General features: G+C 41.2%; 1 protein-coding gene across 1 annotated transcript in view; it reads right to left on the reverse strand.

The window, feature by feature from the left end:
* Nucleotides 1-310: 310 nt before the first annotated feature.
* myo7aa (myosin VIIAa) overlaps nucleotides 311-20,498 on the reverse strand; it is a 210,465-nt gene continuing 190,277 nt past the window's right edge. The window contains exons 35-49 of the mRNA XM_085794753.1: nucleotides 18,250-18,419; nucleotides 16,241-16,431; nucleotides 15,820-15,944; nucleotides 14,824-14,981; nucleotides 13,286-13,439; nucleotides 12,934-13,089; nucleotides 9,853-9,958; nucleotides 9,650-9,763; nucleotides 8,696-8,783; nucleotides 6,090-6,196; nucleotides 5,773-5,958; nucleotides 3,389-3,505; nucleotides 3,116-3,199; nucleotides 1,695-1,814; nucleotides 311-786 (exon numbers count right to left, since the gene is read on the reverse strand). Of these exons, the coding sequence (XP_085650879.1) occupies nucleotides 694-786; nucleotides 1,695-1,814; nucleotides 3,116-3,199; nucleotides 3,389-3,505; nucleotides 5,773-5,958; nucleotides 6,090-6,196; nucleotides 8,696-8,783; nucleotides 9,650-9,763; nucleotides 9,853-9,958; nucleotides 12,934-13,089; nucleotides 13,286-13,439; nucleotides 14,824-14,981; nucleotides 15,820-15,944; nucleotides 16,241-16,431; nucleotides 18,250-18,419 (1,969 nt within the window). The 3' untranslated portion in view covers nucleotides 311-693. The remainder of the gene's footprint in view (nucleotides 787-1,694; nucleotides 1,815-3,115; nucleotides 3,200-3,388; nucleotides 3,506-5,772; nucleotides 5,959-6,089; nucleotides 6,197-8,695; nucleotides 8,784-9,649; nucleotides 9,764-9,852; nucleotides 9,959-12,933; nucleotides 13,090-13,285; nucleotides 13,440-14,823; nucleotides 14,982-15,819; nucleotides 15,945-16,240; nucleotides 16,432-18,249; nucleotides 18,420-20,498) is intronic.

Genomic DNA, 20,498 nt, shown 5'->3' on the forward strand with positions numbered 1-20,498 from the left:
AATAGAAAAGATATTTGTCTTAATGTCAGTGATAAACTTGGGAAATTTCATGGTGATATCTGTTAGTTAAATTTTTTAGCTTAAAATACATTAAAAAAAAACCCATAGGCGGGGGTGGACATTTTTGTCCAGCGTCATGGGTGTTGTAAAAATGCATTACGAGTCCAAAAAATGGACTTTCATTCTGAAACTCGGGACATCCAGAGTTTACCCAGAGATACACCTCCTTGACCTTTCATTTGACCGTGGGGAGTTGGGAAAGTGTGAGAGGTGGACAAAAATGTCCAGGGGTCATCTGAGGGTTCCAAACCTCGAAGCAATGAACAGCTGCTGCCACTTGGGGTCACTGCAACATTCGTTATACATGCAACATTAGTGCAGAGAGTCTCTAGTCAGAGGATGTTCATCAGCGTGTCTGACCACAGAGACGTCCACCTGCAGCTGTCAGAGGTAGTCGTCTTCACTAGATGGCTCATCACTATCATCATAGGTGTAGTTGTCGCGGTAACGGTTGCTGGGGCCTTCTCCGGGATCGTTGCTGCTGGGAGGTGAACTCCTCGACCCTTCTAAACTAGCAGAAGGACTGCGACTCATCCTCCACAGCTGATGGGCGAAGGTCCGACCCCAGCTGCAATGTTGGCCAATAGGCCGCAAGAGCCGGATGAGCTCAGTGGCCTCCTGCCAATAAGAAGTTCACTTGCTGTGGCCCCGCCCCGAGCGCTGCTTGTTCATGGTGGTTAACATCTGACTGATGTAGGAGGTCAACAGGTCGTCCATCTTGTAGCCCTGCAGGTCAGGTGCACACACACACACACACACACATCAGACTCAGAATCACAACTGTTTTTTTTGCCAAGAGCAGTAAAGGTCAGTTTACAGCACCAGGAACTTGTCTTAGTGTCGAGTGCAAACATAAAGGTACCAAAAATAGTTTAACGGGATAGTTCATCCAAAATTCAAATTTCACTCATTATCTACTCACCCTCATGTCGACTAAGAGCTGTGAGAATTTTCAGAGTCCTCCGTCCCTTCTCTGAGTTACGGGGGGGCCCGCGCAGCAGTATTTGTCCATATAATGGTTGTCAATGGATACCAACTTTCTTCGTCCAAAAAGACACACCAAAAAACATCCAAATACCTCCATACTGCTCGTCTGTAATGTCCCTCTTGTATTGAAGCCCCGACATGAGAAATTGTTCCGAAAAAAATTAAATAAGTCTATATTTTAATCTTGTTTGTAGCGGAAGCTCCCAGTGTCTCAGTTCACTGCTCTTCCTGAGAGATTTGCACTGACCGGCGGAACATTTGGATGTTTTTTGGTGTGTCTTTTTGGACGAAGAAAGTTGGTATCCATTGACAACCATTATATGGACAAATACTGCTGCGCGGACCCCCCCGTAACTCAGAGAAGCCACGGAGGACTCACACAAATTCTCACAGCTCTTAGTCGACATGAGGTTGAGTAGATAATGAGTGAAATTTGAATTTTGTGTGAACTATCCCTTTAAAGGGAGGGATAAATATAGAATTAAAAATTTAAACAAAATAAAATAAAATAGAATGAATTCAAATATTCTAGTGCAAAATATACGCATACACTATATGCAAAACAAATACGCATATACTATAAATATGCATATACTATATAAAAAATTGTGTGTGTGTGTGTGTGTGTGTGTGTGTGTTCCACCCACCAGCGAGGTCTCACACAGTAGTTTGCTTCCTCTGACCAGGTTGCCAATGGTGATGTGGAAGTAGGTGTTCCCACTGCTCCAGTTGGAGATTTTGGTGAAGGGGTGTGTGGTCAGAATGTCCTGCATGTCACACAGAGAGAGATTAAAGGGATAGTCCGTTTTTTTTTAGAAGTGGGGTTGTATGAGGTACAAATGGCCACAAAGTGAAATATCTCTGCTCTGACTCAGCGTAGAACCAAGTATCACCAGCAACTGCACCAAACAGCTGAATGATCCAGCACGTTGCGAAGCCTACCTGTTAGACCTGTTAGTTCCAGATAAACTAACTTACTGATGTCAATATTTACTTTAGATGGTACTCTTTTTTTTTTTTTATTAGTATATTTTTTCGGCTTTTTGCCTTTATTTGATAGTGATGACAGTAGAGATAGACAGGAAATGGGGAGGCAGAGAGAGGGGGAATGACACGCAGGAAAGGTCTGCCCGACGCGGGATTCGAACCAGGGACGCCTGCGGCGAGGACTTTAGCCTCTACATGGGACGGCTGCTCTACCCACTGCGCCACGCACCGCCCCGTTAGATGGTACTCTTGAACTGGTGTATTATTTTGAGACGGAACTTCTCGAGAATTTTCTTTAAAGGTTTACATTTCTTTAAAGGTATAAATTTCGACGAACGAGGGTCTTCGTCCAATTCTGACAAACCGGGAAGAGGAGCTTCCGCTACAAACAAGCTTGAAATATAGACTTATTTAATTTTTTTCGGGACAATTTCTCATTTTGGGGCTTCAATACAAGAGGGACATTACATACGAGCAGCATGGAGGTATTTGGATGTTTTTTGGTGTGTCTTTTTGTTACGAAGACACTTGGTATCCATTCGCAACCATCATATGGACATGCACTGCTACGCCGAGACCCCCTGTAACTCAGAGAAGCCACGGAGGACTCTGAAACTTCTCCCAGCCCTTAGTCCACATGAGGGGGAGTAGATAATGAGTGAAATTTCAATTTTGGGTGAACTATCCCTTTAAATAGCTATCTGACGTTGTCTATGAAAAAAAATTGCGGTTTTGTGGGATGTAAACAGCCTAAGATCTGTCTGCTCCCATTCTACGCTGCTGTGGCGATGCAGGGACAGACAGAACTACTGCAGAACAGGAGACAGGTCTATATTAGGAAACTAATAGCTCCAGGTTGAATTTACCTGGAATTGTCCTTTAAGGACATTTACATTTGAGGGGGGAAAAAAACAGTGAAAAAAAAAAATGAAAGAAAAAAAAAAAAGTTTATTCAACCACAAATTTTGGACCCCCTGTTGATGTGTGTTATGGTCAGCTGAGATATCATTTGGATTTACCTCTCAAAGTTTGAAATGAGCCTTGACAAAGTGTCATCAGTCAGACTAACTCAGACACGTACCTTGGTCTTGGGGTCGATGAGACTGACTCCATGCTTGTTGATGGCTATCAGCAGGATCTCTGGGTAGTTGGGCTCAGTGGTTTGCTGTGGACAGAGAACAAATATTCAGGCACAGATCATCTGTCACATACAAAGCAGTAATATTTAACTTATGTGACAAAATGACACTGAAGTCAAGATGTTTTGCTAACAAAAGAAAAAAAGATAAAATGCAGCAAAGCAAGAAAAGCACTGAGACAAATGAGTGAGGGCTGCAGAAGAAATGACTTTTACCTTGACCTCAAAGAAAGCAGAGCCAAAAGTCGGCCATTTGTAGATGATCTTTAAGAATATCAGTTTGGCCTCTTCCCTCGATTTACCGGCCTGCTTGTTGAAGTATGCAACCACAGACTGCAATTATAACACACACACACACACACACACAAAATATAAAACATATTCTGGTTTGTTTAACACTTTTTGTTCATGTGTTCTCTCATAATTAGGGACAACGAGGAGTTTTGGAAAAGCGAAGTGCGGAGGCTCATAAATGTAGTGGGAAACACTACATTTATGAGCCTCCGCGCACCGTGAAATTCTTTGACCGGCGCAAGACAGACTCATGTTTTCATTCATCAAGAATTAAAGTCAGAGGTTGGAAGACGATCACATACCGTCGTAGTTCTGACCATAAAGGGCGATTCGGCGGCGTTATTCTCATTACTCGCCACAAAACTGAAAGTAAGGAAACGCTGGTCGGCTCGCCCAGCATTTCCACCACCACTAATAATAACAAAATAACGATAGAGACAAAACGATATATTTATTGAAAATGGAGCCATTAACAAGTGTGGGTAGTGTAGATTCATCCACATTAATATGAGACTTTTTTATTGTCGCGGAATTTTTCGTTCTGCCGATGGAGAAACTCCTCATTGTCCCTTTAAGATGAATTTCTACTGTGTAGAAAGATAAGGACATTGGGTCTCATTCATGAAACGTGAGTAAATCTGTGTGTAGATTTGCACATAAAAGCTCACTCTACTAAAACTCTACTCCGGATTCATGAACGGTGCGGGAAACTCAGATTTGATCGTAAACACGTGTGTAACTTCATGAATGCCAACCCATCGTAAACTAACAACACGCCCCCGGTGATCAGCAATTAGCATAGATCTCCATACATGAATAGCCATATAAGGAGATCCTGACCACCATATTAGGAGGTAGGTGCATCCTGCTCACCTGCGGCCATGACGCAAACGAGGAAAGAGGGAGAGAGAGAAAAAAAGAGAGAGATTGCGAATCGAAGTCATTTTGGGTGAAGTGGAGTCCAGAAAAAACATTTAATTCTCTTCTGTTAGTGGTGGTGTGACTGGGACAGGCGTGGAGGGAAGAAACAGGTGTAGTGAATTAAGTATCCTTGATTTATTAAAGAACCGTTTAAACCAACACTAAGGAACTTTTCAACCTTCATAAAATATTTTCATAACTTTTGTGATGATACATCGACTTACAACAGGTTGAATGACACCTCTGTCGTGGTCTGAGGGGGTCTGTATCTCTTTCTCTGGCACTAAGCAGCTTTGAGGAGCATGGTAGGAACCCGGCTCTCACTTTACTTTCACTTTCACTTTTGCGAGTCACAACAAGGAGAGAACAGGCAAAACGGCACTTTAGCAATGGATTATGTTTGTGTTTTCACTTTGAAATGATCCACTGGAAACAGAAACTTAGTTTTGATGTCTTCTGTTAATTTTAATGCAGGATATTTACAGGGCTTCACGCTAGTGCTCATGGGAAATGGAGTCTTCCTTCAGGCAAAACACTACCGCTTTGGTCCACAGGCGCCGCCAAACTCAACCAAAACTGAAAGTTCTTTAGTACTGCTTTAAGAAGTAAAGCCAGAATAGTTCGATATGAAACATGAAAAAAAAAAAATACACGCAACTACAGAGCTACAGCAGTGACGGGAGGAGGAGGCTCTTCACAGCCTCAGCTGGAGAGGAACATGGTTGTATCAACACATGAAGTTATATAGGCAGGTTATATTGTTACAGAAGCACCAGCCGTCTGTCACAACTCCATCCAAACCGGTGCCAACTGCGCTGCTGCGCAGGGTGAAGTGTGCGCCCACCAAGCGCGTACTGTAGCAACACAATTTTTTTTTTTCCAGTTTTATATCAGATTATTATCATCATTAAATGGAGCCTTGACGTGTTTGTGCGTGTCCGATCCCTAAAACGTCTCTCTCTCCAAATATTTCTAATTGTTTGTCATGTTTAAATTACGTGTTTCAAAGGCGTCGGCGTATTTTGAACATGAGAGAGAGTAATACGGATTAAAATTGTAATTTTCAACAGTGACAAGCAGTATTTATTTGCAGTCCTACATTTACACAAGGGCTACACACAGTCCGGAGCAGGTGTAGATTTTGTGAGTAGCTACGAAAAAATCAGCACTACTAAAAGATTGATGAATGCGGAAATCCACGTAAATTTGCGCTGCTCAGGGTTTACACAAAAATCCGTGCTGCTCACGTTTCATGAATGAGACCCAGACTGGTACTGTGTATTTGTGTATAAGTATAGAAATAAATACATAAATATAAAAGGAAAAAGTAAATAAATAGAAAAAAAGACATAATAAAAAAAAAGACATTAGTTTTGCAGGTTTACCCTTTTCCAGTCATCAGGTGACATTTGACGAATGAGATCTTGAGGAACCAGCTCCCGAAGCATCTTGGGAATTGTAGGAAAGTGGGATTTGTCATCCTCAAACTTGACACGGTAGATAAGTGCTGCAAGTTGGAAAACCTCTTCTCGGGTGCACTTATGGTAGCCACGGAGGTATTTAGGCAACTCCTGAGTCAAAAATTTGAAAAAAGAGGAATAGCATATTATAATTGAAAAAACCTTGGATGAGTGTGTGTGTCAGCTGAAACTAAGGTGAGGTGAAGTGCAGGGTTTCTCAGTGGAAACAGCATCAAACTGACCTGGTAGTAGTGGAAGATGAAGTCTGCAAACGAGTCCTTTCCTGGAACTGTGCTGGTCCACAGCTTCTTCATGAAGAACACCTGATAGGTCAGAGAGGGAATGATACCTGTACGGTGGAAGAGAAGAGCCATTTCAACTCTGCTGGAATATTAGTAACTTGGCCTCAGAAATCCTGTTGTTGTGTCTGAACTATTCATTTCGTTTTTTTCCCCACCCTCTGTTGAACAAACTTGAATTAGCACTTAGCACTTCTGAATGTAACAAACACTGTTTTTCTTAAAAACTAAATACAGACCATCAGAAATGTTTTGTTTATGGGCTTCTACTGGGTCCATGGCACTGGTCCGACCTCCCATTAGTCCGACCTCCCATTAGTTCGACCTCCCATTAGTTCGACCTCCCATTGGTCCGACAATCGGAGTAATGAGAGTTCGAACTAATGGGAGGTCCTCATTAGTTCGAACTGGACTAGTTATTAGTCAAACTCTCCATTCTTACCGTTCACTATGCATTTATATTATTATTCATATAGGCTCCACCTGTCAATAAGACACACGTGGAAGAAGAGGTGCAGTTTATTGTGTTTCACCAACGAGGAGCTGTCATTACGCACGACTTTTACGCACTGCTGCGCGCTCATTAGTGTCCGTAATTAAACCTTGACACTTATATCAAATCAAACTTACATTACAGACAGGTGGATTGGGTTCTCTGTCTCTCTCTCCCACTCCGAACAGACAGACGGACGCAATCAGAAAGGAAACAGAGGCTGCGCATTGATCCTTTTTACTCATATGTGTTGGTGACTGTGTCTGCAGGGCCACGCCCCTCTTCCTGTAGTTTGATGTTTTGGTGTAGTCAGGATGTTTCTGGGTGGAGTCAGTGTGTTTTCCGCAGGTGAAGTTGGGCCTATATTGTACTTTTATACAGTCAGTCACCACTGAAAGAAGTTGTTCGCTCGCAGCAGTCAGATAATCAGATGGATAATCGGTAAAGTTAATCATTTCACTTAATGTGGCCATGAATACATTAATTTAGATGTTTCGCCAGTGTTGCCCAAACGCAAATCTTGAATAAGTCTACAATGTTTTCACATTTAAAAAGGTCTTTGTTGTCTTTGTACAGAGACAATATGAGATTTGCTTGTAGCTACAGCACCTAAAAAACCCACTATTTCCATACGCACAAACACACACTCGTATTCTATAATTTCGATCAGTGAAATATATGAAAACAAGATGAAAATACAATTTAAAATGACAGAACTTGTTGCTCTAGTTTATTTATAAAGCTTCATATTTAAAAGTAGCGCAAGAGCTGTCAGAAATTAAAAGCAGCTCCTCTCTTGTCATATTTGCAGCAACACTGTTGCTTCAGGCTCATATTATATCGCTCATACTCTCCATTAAAACAACCTGCTGCTCTTGGCTGAAATCAGCCCGTTGTCGCTCCATTCATCATATGACGCCAAACGCCTCCTTTGATGTGAACGCGCACAGAGCATGAAGCTGAGAGCCGGACTTAACAAACCAAGTTGATAACCAGCTTCGTAGCACCGTGGTAACTCTGACCGGGGCTGGAGGTTTAGTTGAGCTGCATCATGAACACAAAGCCTGGCCATGTCGAGCCTCCTGAATGTTGTGTTTACAAACTGCAACTAGCAAATCTCCAGACTCTACCTTTAAACTAAGAAAATGTGTACAGCACAACTTCGATTAAATGGGTTCATTCAGAACAGCAAAGACCTACACATTACAAGAACATGATGCTCATGTCGGCCAATCGACTGTCAACTTTCTGTTTACAGGCAAATCTGTTTTTATGTGTTCAGAAACTAAACTGACACCAACTCCGTAGGAGAATACACAAAGATTCTCAGTGGGGTTCAGGTTCAGGTTCAGGTCTGGACTCTGGTCACATTGGACCACATTTGGACCACATTTCTTCCTTCCAGTTTCAATAGTACGTTGGACAGTTCTTAACCCTCTCAACAATCTCCTTAGATGTTTTATTTGCTTGATGCCATTCATTTGACCCTTCTGAAACAGATTAACATTAGGGGTGGGAGAAAAACTCGATTCACATAAATATCGCAATATCTTTTTTGATGATTTTTAAAACTATTTTTTTTTTTCAAAAATCTTTTTTTTTTTTTTAAAAATCTTTCTTTTTTTTTTGAAAAAATCTTTTTTTTGAATTTTTTTTTTGATATTGTGCAATGTGCATTTGTTAGCCTTTTTTACATACAGAGAGTACAGGTTTTGAAAAGGGTTTAAGTTCATTTTATAATGCAGTATGTTAATTTATAGGTTCCTACAGTATTTGTGTGCAGATAAATGTTAAAAATGCAGACTAAAAATCGAGAGAATCGGCAATATCGTAGAATCGCAATTTAAATCTAATTGACATCCATTCGATCCAATCGTAGAAGAATCGAATCGGGAGAAAAGCATATCGTCCCAGCCCTAATTAACATCTTTTCCACAACCACAGGATGTTTTGCCAGCAGAAACATAATCATCCATGCAGTAATTATCCAATGGGAGGCTCTTTTTTTTGGACAGGCCGTGTATCTTTGCTGCTATAAACAGATGCTGGTACAAACCGTCTTTAGCTGGTCGAGATTTCTTAATCCAGTCAGTCAAATGTCTGACAAAGTCAAAGAAGAAATCTCCCTCTGGGACACTTATCACCTGGAGAGAGTCCACACACATTCACACACATCAGCTTACTGTAATGCAAATTCATCAATGAAGTCATTATAGTATCACTATCATTTACCTATTTAGATGTGAAATTTAAAGGGATAGTTCACCCAAAATTCTAATTTCACTCATTATCTACTCACCCTCATGTCGACTAAGAGCTGTGAGAAGTTTCAGAGTCCTCCGTTCCTTCTCTGAGTTACGGGGGGGGGTCCGTGCAGCAGTATTTGTCCATATAATGGTTGTCAATGGATACCAACTTTCTTTGTCCAAAAAGAGACACCAAAAAACATCCAAATACCTCCATACTGCTCGTCTGTAATGTCCCTCTTGTACTGAAGCCCCGACATGAGAAATTGTTCCGAAAAACATTAAATAAGTCTATGTTTTAAGCTTGTTTGTAGCGGAAGCTCCCAGTGCCTCGATTCACTACTCTTCCTGTGTCACCGGCGGAACAATTTCTCATGTTGGGGCTTCAATACAAGAGGGACATTACAGACGAGCAGTATGGAGGTATTTGGATGTTTTTTGGTGTGTCTTTTTGGACAAAGAAAGTTGGTATCCATTGACAACCATTATATGGACAAATACTGCTACGCGCACCCCCCCGTAACTCAGAGAAGGGACGGAGGACTCTGTGGACTGTGAAAATTCTCAGAGCTCTTAGTCGACATGAGGGTGAGTAGATAATGAGTGAAATTTGAATTTTGGGTGAACTATCGCTTTAAGACTGTAAATTTAAGACTAGAAAAATGAAAGAATAAAAGGACATACTTTGATAAAAGAAGGTCTGACAAGAGTAACAGCAGAAAAACAACAGACACAAAACAGGATTGGAATGTCCTAGTTCAGACCTTGTCTGAGATCTTGACGAAGAGGCTGAAGCCCTCAGGAGACTTCAGCAGCAGCCTGGTTGAGATATTCTGGCAGAAGTCCTTTGCTTTGGTGCTGGACTCCACTTCAAATGCCTGCATGTTTCACACAAATACTGAATACAAAAAAAACTCAATTTTTCAAACTACACTTCCTCAGTATTAATTATGTTTGTGTGTTGTACCTCATCTGTATCATCAGGGAAATAGACTTTGTGGAATATCTGGGTCGTCTTATGTTGGATTGCCTCCACCTCAACCAAATGAGGGGGGTACTTCCTGGATCCATTACTGTTACAGTGACAACAATGACAAAAAAAACAGCAAAACAAAAGTTTAGTCCAATTGTGTGTGATAAAAACTGAGTAATTCATTGAGCCTATTACTACATCACACGTCTTTCAGAGGTGCCTTTAGCGCTCCTTTAAACATTTGGTCAGTCAACTCGCTGTCCGTTTGGACGGGTAGTCATCCATATACTTCATCATAGGTGGGACAGGCGTCAAGGAACGGAAGATTAGCCTCAATACAAATGATACAATATACAACAATATCTGGCTAAAATGTTGAACTTTACCATTTGTGAGAGAACTTTTCACTGATCTGGGTCTGCTGGCATTTTACCAACATGATCGTGTTGCTTTTGTGATTGTAAGAAAACAGGTCTATGTAGACCAGTGGTTCTCAACCTTTTGTACATCAAGGACCCCTAAATTGACACAAATTAGACCACGGACCCCCATTGGACCAAATTTAGAAGTAAACACCAGAAATACACAAATATTTGTTTGAAGAACATTACTTTTTTATACTTTTAAATTAGGGCCAATGGCGTGAAGTTTTGGAAATATTATAGAGAAATTTCTGGAAAAAAGTACGGAAGCCGAGAACGGCCAGGTCCGTATACATTTTTTTATTACCGTTTTCTCGTGATAACGACTTATTATTTCGTTATCTCGAGATAACAAAGTCCGTTTTCTCGTGATAACGAATTAATTTATTTCGTTATCTCGAGATAACAAAGACCGTTTTCTCGTGATAACGAAATAATCATAGAATGTGTCGTTGACATGGTTGCCTAGCAACAGAAGGCTACTGTTCAGCTCGAGCATGGGGCAGTTAACTTTTCTACTCTAGCCTACTCACTGGTGTGATTATTGTCCACACCAGCTGTCAACAATAACTTACCAGTAAGTTACACTTAACGTTAGTTTGTATAACGTCACTGTGCTGGGTTTATTTAAGGGGCTACCGGCCGGTGGTCCCATCTATCCTGTTTCAGCTAAGCTAACGTTAGCTACTGGCTGCTGCTGCTGTCAGAAATCACAACCTTATCTCGAACCATCAGACACCTGTTGCCTGCGACCACTGACATGTAGGCTAATGTTAATTTGGCAAGACAGCAGTGTTCATGAGCTTTATCTGAGCAACAACTAGCTAACATTACCTTAGCTGAAGCTGCCATAACGTAGTCTACTCTCATGTGTTTATGCTAACCTGTAGCCCCTTAAATAAACCCAGCTCAGTAAACAAACTAACGTTAAGTGTAACTTACCGGTACTTCATTGTTGACAGCTCCTCAGAGCAGACTAACGTTAGTGGCAGCTCTTGAAGGCTGAAATCAGGATGATGTGATCACATTAATCAGCTCACTGATTTGAGTTCTACACATGGTTTTGGGCAATTATCCCACGAAAAACATCTCTTCTGTTACGTTAGATCTGTAGATGTGTTGTGTTTCCAACAGACTCGCTTTAGTAGCCTCCTGCTACGAACATACAGCGGCTAACCAGCTGCTACCATGGATGTATTATATAAACCGTCTTTGATTATATTAACCCCGTAAACAGAAGCGATTGCACCGGGGAAACATGTTGCTAGGCAACCATGTCAACGACACATTCTATGATTATTTCGTTATCACGAGAAAACCGTCTTTGTTATCTCGAGATAACGAAATGAATTAATTCGTTATCACGAGAAAACGGACTTTGTTATCTTGAGATAACAAAATAATAAGTCGTTATCACGAGAAAACGATAATAAAAAAAATATTATGGACGTGGCCGTTCTCGGCTTCCGTAAAAAAGTGGTCCAATTTCTCCAAAAACATTTAAAAATTTCTAGGAAGAAGTGGTAACATTTCTTGTAAAAAATGTTCAAAATAAAAATAAAAAAGTAAAAATTTGCTAGAAAAAAGCGGTAAAATTTCTAAAACAAAAAAGTTTTTAAAAAATCTAGAAAAAGTGGTAAAATTAAAAAAAAAAAAAACTTCTAGAAAAAAGTGGTAAAATGTCTTGTAAAAAAATGTTCAAAATAAGAAAGTAAAAATTTTCTAGAAAAAAGTGGTAAAATTTCTAAAACAAAAAAGTAAAAAAAAATCTAGAAAAAATGGTAAAATAAAAAAAAACTTCCAGAAAAAAGTGGTAAATTTTCAAGAAATAAATTGGGGACCCCCTTCAGATCTCTCAAGGACCCCTAGGGGTCCCCGGACCCCATGTTGAGAACCACTGATGTAGACTTCAATCATTATTTTAAAGCAGATATCAGTGGAATGTTTTTGTTAATATAAGTCCTAAATAGTCCTATTTTCCGTCAGCAATCACTTACATGAAGTATTTCAGCCTAAACACGAGTCTCTCCGTCACTCTGCTCTGCTGTAACCCGAGGAGAAAATTTTCCTTGTGGGATACAAGTGTTATCCAATGAGGGGAGAGAACGGCATGAAGGGCTGTGTGTGCAGCCAAGGGATGCGCGTGAATGTGGTGACGTAGCACGAGGACCAATTGATGCCTGACAAGGGCGGGGGCTGCTAACTCATGGTGCGTTCAAGGAAACTCGTACTTTGTGTTTTTCCTTCCTGTGAAGTCATACCAGTTCGATCTGGTACGAGTTCACGGGTCGGAAGTTACGAGTGGCCGTTATAGGGAACTTTCACAGACAACGGGACGGTAAAAACACGAGCTACGGGTTACCTGGAACGCTACCAAGTCGTAGTTGTGACTTGAAGCTGTAACTTACGGTTTCAAAAGCCTGCCTTGAACACAGCATTAGCCGAAACGGCCGTGCCACTGATATCTGCTTTAAGATAACCAATATCAAACTAACAGACATTTACAAAAACAGCCCATCATTTCCACTGTAAATGGGGTAACAACCTTTATGACATGACATGAAGTCAGTGTCATGAGAAAGTTTCTCATTACATCAGAATAATAAAGAAACATCCAGTAAGTTGATGTCATTGAGCGATAACAAGTGTTTACCGTAGTGCTTTGTGCAGTCTCTGCATGCAGTCCCCAGACAGCGGGTGGTGTTTCTTGGACTGGAGGAAGCGCTGGATGTGGGGCAGCAGCACGTTACTTGGTGGAAAGAGACCGGAGCACAACCACAGCAGCTCCCAGCCTTTCTCCTCACTGTACCTGCAGCAGCAACACAACACCTCAACAAACACTGCCCAAGCCGCACAACACTCTGTTGTGTGTTAATTGTAGAATATTTACTAAAGAAAAATAATCATATCACTGTTTTGATGAAAATAGAATAACACAATCATATTTGGTGTGTATTCTTGTGGGTGTCAACACGACGGATTATTATGGACTTCCGTTTACACACTTAACATGGTTGTCAGTGAGCTGCTTGATGATCTGACAGTAGATCTCATCTTTCAGAGGTTCCGCCTTTAGCGCTCCTTCAAAGATTTGGTCAGTCAACTCGTTGACCGAGCGTGTCCGTTTGGACGGGTAGTCGCCCATGTACTTCATCATAGGTGGGACAGACGTCAAGGAACAAAAGACTCTCCTCAATACAAATGATACAATATACAACAATATCTGGATGTGACACTGAGGGCAGAGAAAATATTCCTGTCTGTAATCATGTGCTTCTTACAAACATTAAGTATATCAAATTAAAAAAAGAAAAGAAAACCCCCCACTACATATTCTATATTCTGTCATTTCCCAGCTTGGGATCAATAAAGTATATCTATCTATCTATACTGATTTCTTGCTCAACACAGAAATCAATGTGCCAAAAGGCAAAACAAAATTTTGTTCTGTCGAATGAAATCATTGGTTTATTATGACTTAATAACATCCCAATTACAGTGTTATATACTAGTGGACCCTGTTTTTCTCTTCTGTTAAAGTTAGCATGCTAAAAACATCTCATCACTTGACTATAGCGAGGGAGTGTAGCATCCACTCTGCCTTCAGTCCCACATGTGAGTATGTAGAGACAAGTGTAATCTAATCTCCCATCTTGTAAATGAGTTAAAGGTACATTGTGTAGGAATTCCTCCCATCTAGCGTTGTGGCTGTATATCACAAGCAACTCAATCATATTTTTCATGCTGCATTCACGTGAAATTGGGCAGACGGCAGACGGACGACAGCTGCTGCAGGTAACGGCATAAACAAGCCTCTATGTAAACAAGTGGTCCGTCAGCACCAGGCAAAACAATACACGTGACAGTATGTTGTCATGGCAATGTGGTATTGTTTACCTGACCCACGTTTTACCGTCTTTCTCTGGACTTCTATAACTAAAATGACATCTGGTTTGTTAGTGACGGCCGTCTGCCCGACTGCAGGTGAATGCAGCATCAGTGTAACGCTCCATTCCTCCTCACTGCGTTACCGTGGTGACTTTTCACAGACGCCACCTCGACCTGAGCCGACAGCTCCGGTGTCTCCGCTGAGTTTCCGTGGTTTCCTACCGTCACGCTGCCACTGAAGGTAAAAACATGGAGACACCACATGGCAGCCAGCACCGAGCTTAACCGCTCCATGTAGATATGAATGATATGAACGGCTAATTCAGAGCTGAAAGGAACACTTCAGTTTGTTGATGGGGGGGATTACTGAGTAATGAAAAACAGACTTTTGAACCAAATAATCGATTTTTGTGAATAGATAAGAGGAGCAGTTACACAATGTCCCTTTAAGGGTCAACACTTGTGTCAAATGAGCATCACTGCCTGTTTTTGCTACAGCAAACAACTGCAGGCTCCTTTCTCTCCCTTCTTTCCCTTCTCTCTCCACTAACAGCTGGAATAAAGGACAAACTGCTATAAAAGAGTCCAAAAAGAAGAGAAAGAAAAGGAAAAAAATGGGTCAGACACGGCATCACATCAGCTGTTTCCAGGATATCTATGAATGACATGCAGGCGTCCTGAGCCAACTCCTCGTGGTTGACCACCTTCTTCAACAGTGGCTGCTTGAGTGGCTCTCTGGTGCACATCCACATCTTGTCCTTCCCACGATTCTTAGTAACCATCACTCTGCTCAGAGTGTGTTTGGGAGGAGGCCTAGAGGAAGCAGGTCAAAGGCTCAGTGAGGGATCAACAGGGGTTGAGCCACAATATAAGGGTTAAAGGAATAGTTCACTCAAAATTGAAATTTCATTATCTACTCCCCCTCATGTGGACTAAGGGCTGGGAGAAGTTTCAGAGTCCTCCGTGGCTTCACACACCAAAAAACATCCAAATACCTCCATGCTGCTCGTAAGTAATGTCCGTCTTGTATTGAAGCCCCGAAATGCGAAATTGTCCCGAAAAAAATTAAATAAGTCTATATTTCAAGCTTGTTTGTAACGGAAGCTTCTCTTCCTGGTCCATCCAAATCTTGCGAGATTTGCGCAGTGCGATTACGGACGCCAGCGCAAATCGCGCAAGATTTGGACGGGGCATTTCGGGGCTTCAATACAAGACGGACATTACATACGAGCAGCATGGAGGTATTTGGATGTTTTTTGGTGTGTCTTTTTGTTACTAAGACAGTTGGTATCCATTTGCAACCGTTATATGGACATGCACTGCTACGCCGAGACCCCCTGTAACTCAGAGAAGCCACGGAGGACTCTGAAACTTCTCCCTAGCCCTTAGTCCACGTGAGGGGGAGTAGATCATGAGTGCAATTTGAATTTTGGGTGAACTATTCTTTTAATGTCAACAATGTTTTCAAACCCCTTCATAAATCAACAAATAACCAAAAAAAAACAAGACAGCAACAATAAAGCAATATATAACTAAAAAAAGAAAACAGCCTGAGCCCACACAAATGACAAAAACTGTAGTTGTGTTGTGCATTCTCCAAATGTTGTGTTTATATTGTTCATGTTATCTTTGTTTGTGTTTTTATTTGTACCTGAAGTAGTCATAAGAGAACTCTTCCAGCGTGTAGGGTTTCATTCTGCCATCTGTCTCTGGCTGGACAAGCTGCGAAACACGAACTGACTCCTGTCTCTGATCCGGTGTCATGGTAACCAGTGCCTGATTGGATTACATTTAATTACAAAACATGCTTCAGACAAGTTGTTGTATAAAATAAGATCAAGATGTTACAGCAGTACATTAAGATTAAAAGATTTCTCTTCATCAACCTTTCCAAAAATAGTTCTTGAATTTAAAAAGGTGTGATTTAGTTGTACTATGCTGCAAACTGTCACACAGGCACTGCTGTGTGTGTGTGTGTGTGTGTGTGCAGCTTTCTCCTTAAAAGAATGAAGCATATTTTTGGCCGACAAAGAGGAGTTTCTATCTGCACGTCACGTAGAAACCCTTCTCACCACTATTTCTTGTTGAGGTCGAGCCATGGTGGGCAGGACATAGACACAATCAGCTGGGAAATCTCCCCTCTGATTGGTTCGTTCATTGATGCCGTGTGTCCAACCAGAGTTGAGGACCTGCTCCCCAGTGTCCTGGTCCAACAGGATCAGGTCTCCCTTCAGGAAGCTCAGGAATGTTGACTCCTCACCAGCTGGAGGAAGAGAACAGACAACAACCAAAATGACAACAATGAAAACGTATTCCAACTGTCACAGTGTTTGATGGGAATCTCTGAACTTAGAACTTTTGAATATATTAAAGGGATAGTCAGGGCTTGAAGCAGGAAAAAATCCTGTGCCTGAAAATTTTTTACGAGGGGGGGGGTACGGCGGGAAGGAAATTTTGAAAATTTGCAATCTAAATGCATTAATCTGGTGCACTTTGGGAGTATCAATCACGTAACAAAACATAAAATTTTTGTTGATTTGCAGCATTTTTAACAATGATTATTTAGCTTTTCAGTCGGCTGTCTCTTGAACTCGGGGGCAAGGCTGTAACTAGTGTGGTTGTTGGAAACCGATAATTTAGCATTATATTCTAGATCTAAACTGCCAGCAAGTCACATTTTGTTTTTTTTTTTTTACATGGATTTTAGTATAGCATTGAATATTGTTTTTTTTTCAAGGTGGTAGGCTACTTAACCAAGACCAACAGACTAGGGATGCAAATCACAGTAGCATAAACTGATTGTTGAACTCAGCCTGATGTAAACATTAATAAAACTCAGTAACCAATCACACAGGCAGCTCCATGTTGTCCCTGTGTGATGTTCAGGGACAGGTCAGGACTCTGAAGACAGACAGCTCTGGTTGAAGTCCTATAATAATGAAATTAGTGCACCGTGAGACAGTGGGTGCGTTTACATTACCCCTTGAAATGCGCAAAACCTAAATATCGAAATTAAAAACTGGAAGAAAATCACCAAAATATTCCTACGCCGGATTTCCGGCACCCTGCCGGAAGTCTTCAAGCCCTGGATAGTTCACGCAAAATTCAAATTTCACTCATTATCTACTCACCCTCATGTCGACTAAGGGCTGTGAGAATTTCTCTGTGCCTTCTCTGAGTTATTTGTCCATATAATGGTTGTCAATGGATACCAACTTTCTTCGTCCAAAAAGACACACCAAAAAACATCCAGATACCTCCACACTGCTTGTCTGTTATGTCCCTCTTGTATTGAAGCCCCGACATGAGAAATGGTTCTGCCGGTACATGAAGAGCAGTGAACTGAGACACTGGGAGCTTCCGCTACAAACAAGTTTAAAATATAGACTTATTTAATTTTTTTCTGAACAATTTCTCATGTCGGGGCTTCAATACAAGAGGGACATTACAGACGAGCAGTATGGAGGTATTTGGATGTTTTTTGGTGTGTCTTTTTGTTACGAAGTCACTTGGTATCCATTCACAACCGTCATATGGACATGCACTGCTACGCCGAGACCCCCTGTAACTCAGAGAAGCCACGGAGGACTCTGAAACTTCTCTTTGGACGAAGAAAGTTGGTATCCATTGGCAACCATTATATGGACAAATACTGCTGCGCGGACCCCCCCGTAACTCAGAGAAGGAACGGAGGACTCTGAAAATTCTCACAGCTCTTAGTTGAAATGAGGGTGAGTAGATAATGAGTGAAATTTGAATTTTGGGTGAACTATCCCTTTAAGGAACAAACTACCAGATAAACCAGTCCTCAACAAAAAAGAAAGAAACAAAAAAAAAAACAATTCTCTCAGTTACAATGTGGATCAAATATAAATGGATCTGAATGGTTAGTTCTCCAAATATCAGTCTGTGAAAAACAGTTTACATAGTTTGTTTCTAGCTATTCCTGATCTAGTTGCTGTGTGCATTTCACTGTGCAGTTTCTGTTTATTTCCTACTTAAATGTATATTTTTATTCTTAATTCTTAAATAATTATTTTTAAATCCCCCTCACAATAAAAACGTGATCCTCAGGACTTACTGGGGTTGGGGTTATCCTGCAACGCAACCACAAACTTGGACCTCTTCCTCAGGCCTTCCAGGAAGGTCACCACCAGGTCACGGATGTCTTCTGCATTGTTGGAGGTGAAGGTGTACTCATCTCCTTTGATGGTTGCCAAAGTGAAACTCTGACCATGCAACTTTCCTCCCCTGAAACAGGTAAACATACATACAGATAAATAATCTTTCATTGCATTGCACATTGCATTTCCTGATTTGACGTTTCCATCGTCAGGTCAACATTATTTGTCAGTGATATGCCTGAAAGTCTACACATTACTGCTACTACAACAATAAAGCAGTTTCCTGATGTGACACTGACGTAGTCAAGGTTTGATGGATGACTTGATCAGGGTCATTGTTTAGTTTAAAATCCGTTAACCCTTTGATGCGCAACAATGGGTCTAAATAGACCCGAGTGAGTTTTTTTGTGCCATATCTTTGCTAAGCCTAGTATTCCAGGTATTCCTCAATTAACTTGTGAAGTACATTTTTCGCAATTAACTTGTTTTTGATCATAATACATCCTTATTTAATTTTTTACTTTTTCACTTTTTTAATAAAAACACATTTTGTATCACTACCCCTCTAATGCGCAACATGGGTCTAAAATGACCCACATTCATTTCCAATGTGATTTCATGCTGAGTGATACTGTAGTTTCTTTGCTGTAACTTTTGAAATCTATATATTTTATGATTGAATGTTCCAAGTATTATTTAATATCTTGTTTTTTATTAGTGGGTCATTATTTCCATTTTTCATTTCTTACTTGTGAACAAAAATGTCTCAGTGAGTGGACCAGTTGAAAAAACAAGCATAGCAAGAATACTTTAATTTGAGCATTCCCTCACTATCGATACCAACAGCAGACCATTGTTTCCTTGATTACAATAATGACTAGTCATTACTTGTCCTTTTTTCCCCATTAATAGCTCTGTTGACATATTCTACTGTGGTCAACAGCTAGCCATCTAGTTTATTATGTCTGAGTAGGCTATTTCAATGTTATATCTTTGAAATCACTGCACAGTATTTATCATTGACTTCAGTAAATATTCTTTTTTAAGCACATATAATCATTTAGCCTACTTGTTTTACAATTATTCCAATTTACCTAAAGAAACATTTGATGACTCATTAAAGATAACTGTGCATAATTGATATGGTTTAAGTAAACCTTGAATAAGTAGCTACATTACTTGTCATAAAGGGAAATACCTTAAAGCAGAAGTATGCGATATTTTTGTGTTAATATAAGTCTTAAATAGTTATATCTTCCCACAGCAATCACTTACATAGAATGTTTGGACCGAAACACGGGTCTGTCAGTCACTCTGCTCTGCTCTGAGCCGAGGAGAAAACTTTTCTCGTATCCTACAAGTTTTATCCAATGAGGAGAGAGAACGGCATGAAGGGCTGTGTGAGCAGCCAAGGGATGCGCGTGAATGAGGTGACGTAGGGACGAGGACTGTTATGGTGCGTTCAAGGCAGCCCGTAACTCGTGTTTTTCCGACCTGTGAAGTCGTACTAGTTCGATCTGGTACGAGTTCACGGGTCGGAAGTTACGAGTGGCCGTTATAGTGCACTTTCACAGGGAAAACAGTTCGGAAAAACACGAGTGGGTTGCCTGGAACGCAACAAAGTCGTAAGTTGTGACTTGAAGCTGTAATTTACGGTTTCAAAAGCCTGCCTGGAACGCAGCATTAGCCAAAACGACCGGATCGCTTACTTCTGCTTTAATATTAGCAACCCACATAGCAAAAGGAGTCCGCCGCGGACCCGCCGCGGATGTAGCGCAGCTTCCGGAACGGACCCGCGAAACGGACCCGTATCGGAGTCCACTTGCTCTCCGTGACGGATCCGCAACGAAGGCGGATCGCGGACCCGTCCTGGATCCGCGCTGCATCCGGTCCGCATCCGCGATTTAAATCATACCTCCGCGGCGGGTCCGTTCAGGGCCCGCAAATCCGCCGCGGATCCGCAACAGACTCATAATAACCTTCTGGCCCGGATCCGTTTGGGACCCGCAACGGACTTATAAAATACCTCTGGCCCGGGTCCGTTCGGGACACGCAAATCCGCCGCGGACCCGAAACGGACGCAAAAAAAACCTCTGGCCCGGGTCCGTTTTGGACCCGTTCATCATTTTCAAAATCTCCATAAAATAGCTTAAACTAAAACTATAACTATGCCTAGCCTAGACTTCTACACCAAGCTTAAATCTGC

The sequence above is a fragment of the Trachurus japonicus genome, chromosome 13, assembly GCF_045865225.1.
Source record: "Trachurus japonicus isolate A0001 chromosome 13, Traja_1.0".
In the NCBI taxonomy this organism is placed as follows: domain Eukaryota; kingdom Metazoa; phylum Chordata; class Actinopteri; order Carangiformes; family Carangidae; genus Trachurus; species Trachurus japonicus.